At 45.9% G+C, this 8210-nt stretch overlaps 3 protein-coding genes across 3 annotated transcripts, besides 3 other annotated features; 1 reads left to right on the forward strand and 2 right to left on the reverse strand.

Moving 5' to 3' along the window:
• Nucleotides 1–1644: 1644 nt before the first annotated feature.
• Nucleotides 1645–1866: a sequence feature (Protein overlapping with rRNA (V1513DRAFT_461298, KAK9371497.1) was converted to a misc_feature.).
• A 57-nt stretch (nucleotides 1867–1923) lies between these two features.
• Nucleotides 1924–2536: a sequence feature (Protein overlapping with rRNA (V1513DRAFT_461298, KAK9371497.1) was converted to a misc_feature.).
• A 54-nt stretch (nucleotides 2537–2590) lies between these two features.
• Nucleotides 2591–2736: a sequence feature (Protein overlapping with rRNA (V1513DRAFT_461298, KAK9371497.1) was converted to a misc_feature.).
• Nucleotides 2737–3402: 666 nt separating this feature from the next.
• Nucleotides 3403–3864, forward strand: V1513DRAFT_455570 (uncharacterized protein). Its single transcript, XM_066899505.1, is given in 4 exon segments — nucleotides 3403–3432; nucleotides 3451–3453; nucleotides 3511–3553; nucleotides 3612–3864. The coding sequence occupies 3 exon segments, from the start codon at nucleotides 3451–3453 to the stop codon at nucleotides 3812–3814; spliced, it is 249 nt and encodes an 82-aa protein (XP_066750271.1). The 5' UTR covers nucleotides 3403–3432; the 3' UTR covers nucleotides 3815–3864.
• Nucleotides 3865–4830: 966 nt separating this feature from the next.
• V1513DRAFT_38763 (uncharacterized protein) lies at nucleotides 4831–5680 on the reverse strand. The gene is made up of 2 exons (XM_066895280.1): nucleotides 5180–5680; nucleotides 4831–5130 (listed from the first exon to the last, which is right to left on the reverse strand). Exons 1-2 carry the CDS (start codon nucleotides 5281–5283, stop codon nucleotides 4875–4877), a joined length of 360 nt encoding a protein of 119 aa, XP_066750272.1. The 5' UTR covers nucleotides 5284–5680; the 3' UTR covers nucleotides 4831–4874.
• Nucleotides 5681–6401: 721 nt separating this feature from the next.
• On the reverse strand, nucleotides 6402–7492 carry V1513DRAFT_434595 (uncharacterized protein; the record flags this gene model as incomplete). Its single annotated transcript, XM_066896482.1, has 3 exons — nucleotides 6402–6623; nucleotides 6680–7292; nucleotides 7347–7492. The coding sequence occupies 3 exons, from the start codon at nucleotides 7490–7492 to the stop codon at nucleotides 6402–6404; spliced, it is 981 nt and encodes a 326-aa protein (XP_066750273.1).
• Nucleotides 7493–8210: the final 718 nt, after the last annotated feature.

Here is an 8210-nt window from a genome sequence, read left to right on the forward strand (position 1 = left end):
TCAGACTCCCCTCATGCCCCCAGATGAGAACATATCGCCGGAACCAGTTGTGGACCAAGCGGCTTGGTTCTCACCGTCTTGGTCAGCTGGTTCCAATCGGAAATTGGTGGTATGGTTTGCATTCATCATGAAATTTATTTCCACGGGCAAGGTACTATAGCACATACATAATAAATTAGAGTAGTTTCATTTTAAAGTTCAAAAAGTGCGCGAGTTTGAATTGGATCCAAAAAACGTAGGATATATATTAAACATCAAAAGAATCACCTGTTCCGACCGCGGGAATGGTACACCTCCAACCTTTTCGCTTCCATCAAAAACTTCAAATAACTTGCGTACAAATACGCAGTTTTGCTCCTCACGTCCCCATACTGCTGCTCATTTCGTGTCTCCCACGATAGCAAATCGCGCGAGAGAACGGCCTCGTTGTCGTAACACGTCGGACACAAGTCCGTTATGACGTCGTACGTCTGCTTAATGGAAACGCCGGTGCAGGGGATCCCCCTGCGGGCTATTGCTCTGGAGCATTTAATAACTAGCCTGTAGTTCGTTGTTGGATCGATTTTGGGCGCGACGTGATCGCATAGACGGTAGTAGATGCTGACGTAATGGCACATCTTTCAACTGGACTTTCGAGACGCAGGCGGGCAGCAGCCAGCTGGCACCGAGCAGAAATCAGAGTGGAAGCACAATCAGTAGTTATAATTCAGTAAATCGCAGTCGACGCCATTAAACACAGCTTCGAGGAAGAATAGATATTTAGCAGACGCCCCAACCTGCCACATGATTTAAGACGGAGGTAAAAGGGCCAATGTCGCGCTTAGCCTAGGCCCCCCCCCCCAGAAAATAAGAGAGCATGGAGGCGATCTTAATCATGTAAACAGAATCAATAATGTTGTTGGGTCATATACAAAGACTTTACAGGTTCCTTGGGTCATGTGTGCTCCAAATTTCCTCGGACACGGCGGTTGTATAATAATAATGTCGCACCAGAATCCAGAGTTGCGGTTCAGTAGAGTCGTCCCTGGAACAAAGAATGACGTCAGTTTTCCGAAGACGAGAAACATAAGTAGCATTCTGCTCACAAAGTCAGAATGTGCCGAACACTGTTGTCTCCTCCGCTTAAGCGAGAATAACTGCCCCAATGTAATTAAAAGCTGCGTAAATAACAGTCACTGCTTCTGTGGGTTCTTGAATTGATCTCTCCGACTCGCTGCAACGGGTCCAATTCGATTTCTGCCCTAACCGCGATAATGTGAATGTCTTTCCTAAAGTGGTTGACCGTGGATATGACGGATATGGATACGGATATGGATACGAACATGGATATGGATGTGGATAAAAAATGGGCCTGGATATTATCCGTGTTTATCCTAGACCATGGCTATCATTTATCCATTAATTGCAGCTATCGTGCTCACTATCGGAATAGTGCGCTGTCCGAATCATGCCCAACATAAGAGCTATGGTTTTGCCGAAGTTTCCCTCAGGATAGGAGAAGCTCGAGTCAGTTATAAGAGGTAAAGCGAATGATTAGAGGCCTTGGGGTTGAAAAGACCTTAACCTATTCTCAAACTTTAAATATGTCAAGGACTGTCAGAGATAAACATGTGAAAGGAGCAAGCAGAACAATAAAAACGTATTCTAGACAATAATTTTGACAGCTTTTTGGAAGCGATTTACAGCGGTGTTGACCACCGCATCACGGACAATAGACATAAAATCGCTGGAATGAAAAAAGTCGATAACAACGCCAGCTGCATCGTCATCGCCCAGTGACTCCGGCGGTATCAATTCTGCAAGTCGCAGATCACCGACCGTCTCTGGGACGTCAGAGCTTATGTCTCTACCCTCCTCTATGAGAACCTATGATACGTTCGTATTAGTGTTCTGGCTTTACCGGTCAAACAAAGATAGCTTTACATATTTCTTAGTAACCACAGCATTCGTGCTATTAGAGTCCGGGTCCTTTCGAACGACCTCAATGAAGGCCTGAGAAATTTCGTCGAGCCATGTGTGCCCTTCATATTCTAGTGCCCCAAATCCAGAGAAATTCGGTGATAACCACCGCAAGTTCATCTGTACGACTTGATCATCCATCTGTCCCGATGTTAATGAAATGCTCTCAAGCGGTGCAGAGTAACGTCGTTTCTCGTAAAATGCAACCAGCAGAACGATATTGCATTTTGCGTCAAATATCCACTTCCTGGCCTTTCGCAGCAAACTGTCGTAAGTCTGAGAGACGCCAACCTCGACGACGACTTTGCGCTCCTGTCCGGCCGCCGTTTGAAAGTAAATCACACCATCTGGCTGCATCTCATAATTTGAGAGGTTATTTTTGATCACTTCTGTCGGGCTACTGCTAATCCGCAGCCTTTGACCCGATGGCAAAAAAATACCTTCACGTAGCATGAGGGACTCCACGCGGTTGCAAAGATGGTTGAGAATAGTGCGGGATGTGTCTTCATGGAGCCGAGTGGGAACGGTGACGATGGTGACTATCTGGCGGGTCCAATCATAAAATAGCCGAGGATACCTGTATTGAACATCAGTCATTCTAAAATAGCCCTTTCAAATTGGCAGTGCATACGAGTCATCCTCATCGTCATTGCAGAATTCCGCTTTGAGTAGACCATACGAAGCGGCGCTAATCTCAACCTCGTACTCATTATCGGGATCGTTTGCTAAGATGAGCTTGCGTATGTGCTGACATCGAATCTCTTCTTCACTAGTCATTGATTCTGCAGTGGAACAGGTTCGGGGACAAAATTCCGTCTTAGAAACTGGCGTAGATTTTGGCTGCGCAACCTGTGCTCCATCGTCAAGCCCATAAGATACTATATTAGAAGTAGTTGCAGATGCGTTGCGACGCTGCACGCGATACGTTCCCGTGTAAGATCGGCGAGTCTCGCCGACATAGGTAGCCATCTGCACAGATGTGACAGTGACAGAATGATCAGCACAGTTTTCACAGTTTCCGGGTGATTAGTGTTCAGTGGCCAGATGCTGGACTTCAGAGTAGTTATTTTCAGCAAGCAGGCAAGAGCAGGTTCGATGTTGACTAATGTCTGTCGCTGAGAGTTGCATTATATGTCGGCCTGACCAGCAACATGTCAACAACGGCACCAGAGTACACCATTAGTAACTGCCTCTAAGCCACGGTCTACATCAGAGTTAAAATACTGATTCATGAATTTACGTTAATCATCTCCACAGCTTGCGTGTATTAGTTTCCGGCGTAGTAATCGACTCCACAGCCAAGGCCATATCGTAATGGCGAAATGTGAGAATTCATAAAGATCCTTGTCTTCGCACTCCATTTAATCTAGGGTAAGGGTGTCGCTAATTTCTTTTTAAAGTTTTGACACCAAAACAAGCCATCCGTAAGTAAACACGCTTCCAACGCGCGGTACCAGTTGCTCCCATCATCACATCGCAGCAGCTCAAAATATGGTACCATCTCTATTCATTTAAATGCTTGACTTGTAATTGTGCTAACGACATCTACAGAGCACATTTCTAGGAATTGCAAAGGAATTCCCCGAAATCAGAAGTAGGGTCATTCAGATTTCATCAACAAGACGTCTCAAATTCACTGACACAGACTTTAGTTGACTACTTTAAAGAACAGCCAGGAACATTACCCCCGAAAGCATGCTTCCTATCACATATCCACTCGGACTATCGGGCCGGTGGTGTACTGCTCTCCTGCCACCAAAAAGGTACTGGCTCGCTGACTTGTTTGTGCACGATCGGTTACAATGAACTGTTGTGGATGGGTGAACCGCAACTTGGGCCGATCCAAGGTATTTGAGTGCAAGATGTGCACTTCGGTTTTTGACCGCGACTTTAATGCATGCAAAAACATCATGCTAAAGTACTTTACTGAGCAGAGTGCACGCTAGCCATGGATGGGGTCGCAGTCAAAGACCGAAGAGAAAGGCTTGGCTTTGGTGATAACCTCAGCGTCGCCAGCCGCGTCGGCGCTGCCGATTACAAGAAAAATGAGTGCCTTCCCGTAGACATTTGGACGCCACCAGACTACCAGATGAACAGAATTTTCAATTATGTAAGCGACCAGATTTTGACCAGAATTTGGGAGGGCTGACCAGACACACAGGTCTGGCAGACACCCCCCCCGCCCCTTTCTTCCAGACTCCACCCTCGCAAACCACCCTCGCAAACTTAAAATTTGACAACCTGCAATCACGTGATATCGAATTTTTGGACGCATCTTCACCTGGATCAGTCGCGTCGACAACACAACTTATATTTATTCATAGCTTTTCTCCACCCTTCTGCACGTTTCACTTCCGAATTAAAGCGTGCGCGATAAAATATGACTTACGAACCTTATAGGAGGTTTCGTTTTTACGAAGAAGAAGAGTATGATGCGGTTGTGATCGCTCTGATTGTGGGGATATTGGGAACATCTTCTGCGCGCAGGAATCGCTTTTATCTCACCCGCCCTGTTCTCATTTCTCCGCACAAGTGTCCATGGCAGATTCTATATGATTCCTGTGATGAAAGGGCATTTATCTTAACAACAGGGCTCAGTCCGGCGATTTTCAACTATATCCTTGATTGTGGCTTTAAACGGGCCTGGGACACGTCCACAATTACGCGCTCCGATGTCTCCATTAATGGCCAAGCACGGCCATCTCAAAGATCTCTTAATGCTGACGGGGCGCTAGGGCTGGTTCTGCATTTTTTGAATTCATCCATGGCACAGTTCACTTTACAGGAAATATTTGGGATTGTGCCATCTGATGTACACGGTATCTGAGACGGGGTCTGGAGATACTTTTGGAAGTACTGAAGTCCAGTGTTCCGGAGGCCAAGATGATATGGCCGAAGCCGTCAGAGCTTGAGACCTATTCCCTTTCTTCTTGCTCATCTGCTCCCTCATCGTCCTGCTTTTCTGTGAAGTCGACAATGTCCGTGTCGCACAGATCCGCCATTTCAACAGATTCGTTGATCATCCGACTAATCTCTTTTGCCCGCTTAATATCCGGTGGGCAAGTGGGGTCTCCCGTCGGTTTCGGAAAGTTGACCAGGGAATTGAACTTGCGGTGAATGGCGCCGACATCTCGCGAAGCCCTCCCATTTTCCAAACAATAATCTTCATAACTAGATACAGTTAACAGTAAGTAGTTCTTTGTAGATAATAGACCCTTACGCATCCACCACCTGATCCCATTTCGCGGGGCCAATGGGCCTGAACTTTGTCGATCGCGTCAAGCAGTGCCATCTTGTCTTGCATCGAGAAGTTTTGCGAGCCATCACGGCCTGCACGCCTTGCACTTCCAGGCGTTGTATTAGTCTGAATGGGAGTGGATACGCGTATGGTAGAATTCATTGGTGGTAATTGGTGAATAGTTCTAAATCGCATTGGGGGGTGGGGGGCGAGTGATAGATACGAGTATGAGAAAGATGACAGATAATGCAACCAATTACTAGTCACGTGCCTCTGTGTTTTTATTAATTTGGTTCTCTGCGACAAGTTGCTACGGGAGCGCGCACTTCTGCGTGTCTGTGATTTTGTGAGTTTCGTTATGTGAATCTGGTAACTCTCGTGCTACGGGAAGGCACCCAATATGCTATGTACGGTCATTGAAATTTGCTTTTCTTTCAAAACAATAGGACTTAGGTGGCACAAAATATTATAGAGCAAACGTTAAGACGCAACCCTTGATAATTGTGTGTCACAATCATCGCGCGTACAACGAGTCCAACAAAATTTTCCTCGGACACGGGGGTTTAATAATAATGTCGCACCAGAATCCAGCGTAGCGGAGTCGTACAAGTGCGACAGTTTCAGTAGAGTCGTCCCTGGAACGAGAATGACGTCAGTTTTCCGAAGACTCGAGACATAGTAGCATTCTGCTCACAAAGGCAGAATGTGCCGAACACTGTTGTCTCCTCCGCTTAAGCGAGAATAACTGCCCCAATGTAATTAAAAGCTGCGTAAATAACAGTCACTGCTTCTGTGCGTTCATGAATTGATCTCTCCGACTAGCTGCAAGGGTTTCTGCCCTAACCGCGATAATGTGAATCCTTAAGTGGTTGACCGTGGATATGACGGATATGGATACGGACATGGATAACAAAAATGGACCTGGATATTATCCGTGTTTATCCTTAGACAATGGCTATTACTTATCCATTAATTGCAGCTATCGTGCTCACTATCGGAATAGTGTGATGTCCGAATCATGCCCAACAGAAGAGCTATGGTTCCTGCCGAAGTTTAAGATGCTCGAGTCAGTTTTATGAGGTAAAGCGAATGATTAGAGGCCTTGGGGTTGAAACGAGCTTAACTTATTCTCAAACTTTAAATATGTCAAGGACTGTCAGAGATAAACATGTGAAAGGAGCAAGCAGAACAATAAAAACGTATTCTAGACAATAATTTTGACAGCTTTTTTGAAGCGATTTACAGCGGTGCTGATCACCGCATAACGGACAATAGACATAAAATCGCTGGAATGAAAAAAATTGATAACAATGCCAGCTGCATCGTCATCGCCCAGTGACTCCGGCGGTATCAATTCTGCAAGTCGCAGATCACCGACCGTCTCTGGGACGTCAGAGCTTATGTCTCTACCCTCCTCTATGAGAACCTATGATACGCTCGTATTAGTGTTCTGGCTTACCGGTCAAACAAAGATAGCCTCACATATTTCTTAGTAAGCACAGCATTCGCGCCATTAGAGTCCGGGTCCTTTCGAACGACCTCAATGAACGCCTGAGAAATTTGGTCGAGCCATGTGTGCCCTTCATATTCTAGTGCCCCAAATCCAGAGAAATTCGGTGATGACCACCGCAGGTTCATCTGTACGACTTGATCATCCATCTGGCGCGATGTTAATGAAATGCTCTCAAGCGGTGCAGAGTAAAGTTGTTTCTCGTAAAATGCAAGCAGCAGAACGATATTGCATTTTGCGTCAAATATCCACTTCCTGGCCTTTCGCAGCAAACTGTCGTAAGTCTGAGAGACGCCAACCTCGACGACGACTTTGCGCTCCTCTCCGGCCGGCGTTTGAAAGTAAATCACACCATCGGGCTGCATCTCATAATTTGAGTGGCCATTTTTGATCACTTCTGTCGGGCTACTGCTAATGAGCAGCCTTTGACCCGATGGCAAACAAATACGTTCACGTAGCATGAGGGACTCCACGCGGTTAGAAAGATGGCTGAGAATAGTGCGGGATGTGTCTTCATGGAGCCGAGTGGGAACGGTGACGATGGTGACTATCTGGCGGGTCCAATCATAAAATAGCCGAGGATACCTGTATTGAACATCAGTCATTCTAAAATAGCCCTATCAAATTGGCAGTGCATACGAGTCATCCTCATCGTCATTGCAGAATTCCGCTTTGAGTAGACCATACGAAGCGGAGCTAATCTCAACCTCGTACTCATTATCGGGATCGTTTGCCAAGATAAGCTTGCGTATGTGCTGACATCGAATTTCTTCTTCACTAGTCATTGATTCTGTAGTGGAACAGGCTCTTGGACAAAATTCCGTCTTAGAAACTGGCGTAGATTTAGGTTGCGCAACCTGTGCTCCATCGTCAAGCCCATAAGATACTATATTTGAAGTAGCTGCAGATGCGTTGCGACGCTGAACGCGATACGTTCCCGTGTAAGATCGGCGAGTCTCGCCGACCTAGGTAGCCATCTGCACAGATGTGACAGTGACAGAATGATCAGCACAGTTTTCACAGTTTCCGGGTGATTAGTGTTCAGTGGCCAGATGCTGGACTTCAGAGTAGTTATTTTCAGCAAGCAGGCAAGAGCAGGTTCGATGTTGACTAATGTCTGTCGCTGAGAGTTGCATTATATGTCGGCCTGACCAGCAACATGTCAACAACCGCACCAGAGTAAACCATTAGTTATTGCCTCTAAGCCACAGTCTACATTAGAGGTAAAATACTAATTCATGAATTTACGTTAAGCATCTCCACAGCTTTCGTGTATTAGTTTCCGGCTTAGTAATCGACTCCACAGCCAAGGCCATATCGTAAGGGCGAAATGTGAGAAGACGTAACAGTTTGAGATTATTAGTGAGGTTTTGCAACCATTTTTACGCCACCAAATTTACGTGATATAACCCTTACCCATATGATCATGTAAATTTGCGAACGAGTAGCTTTTGCATCAAATTTACGGGCAATTTTACAAGAAGCTCAAATAGACTCAGAGCT

The sequence above is a fragment of the Lipomyces chichibuensis genome (assembly GCF_038497645.1).
Source record: "Lipomyces chichibuensis strain CBS 12929 unplaced genomic scaffold V1513scaffold_119, whole genome shotgun sequence".
NCBI lineage: Eukaryota > Fungi > Ascomycota > Lipomycetes > Lipomycetales > Lipomycetaceae > Lipomyces > Lipomyces chichibuensis.

What these genes read in the sequence shown, in the direction of transcription:
- V1513DRAFT_455570 (XM_066899505.1), top strand. An exon ending in GGAATTCCCCGAAATCAGAA is followed by an intron (nt 3,554 to 3,611) that starts GTAGGGTCATTC and finishes CACAGACTTTAG; the next exon opens with TTGACTACTTTAAAGAACAG.
- V1513DRAFT_38763 (XM_066895280.1), bottom strand. Translation starts at nt 5,283, where the DNA reads ATGGCTCGCAAAACTTCTCGATGCAAGACAAGATGGCACTGCTTGACG. An exon ending in TGGGATCAGGTGGTGGATGC is followed by an intron (nt 5,131 to 5,179) that starts GTAAGGGTCTAT and finishes AACTGTATCTAG; the next exon opens with TTATGAAGATTATTGTTTGG.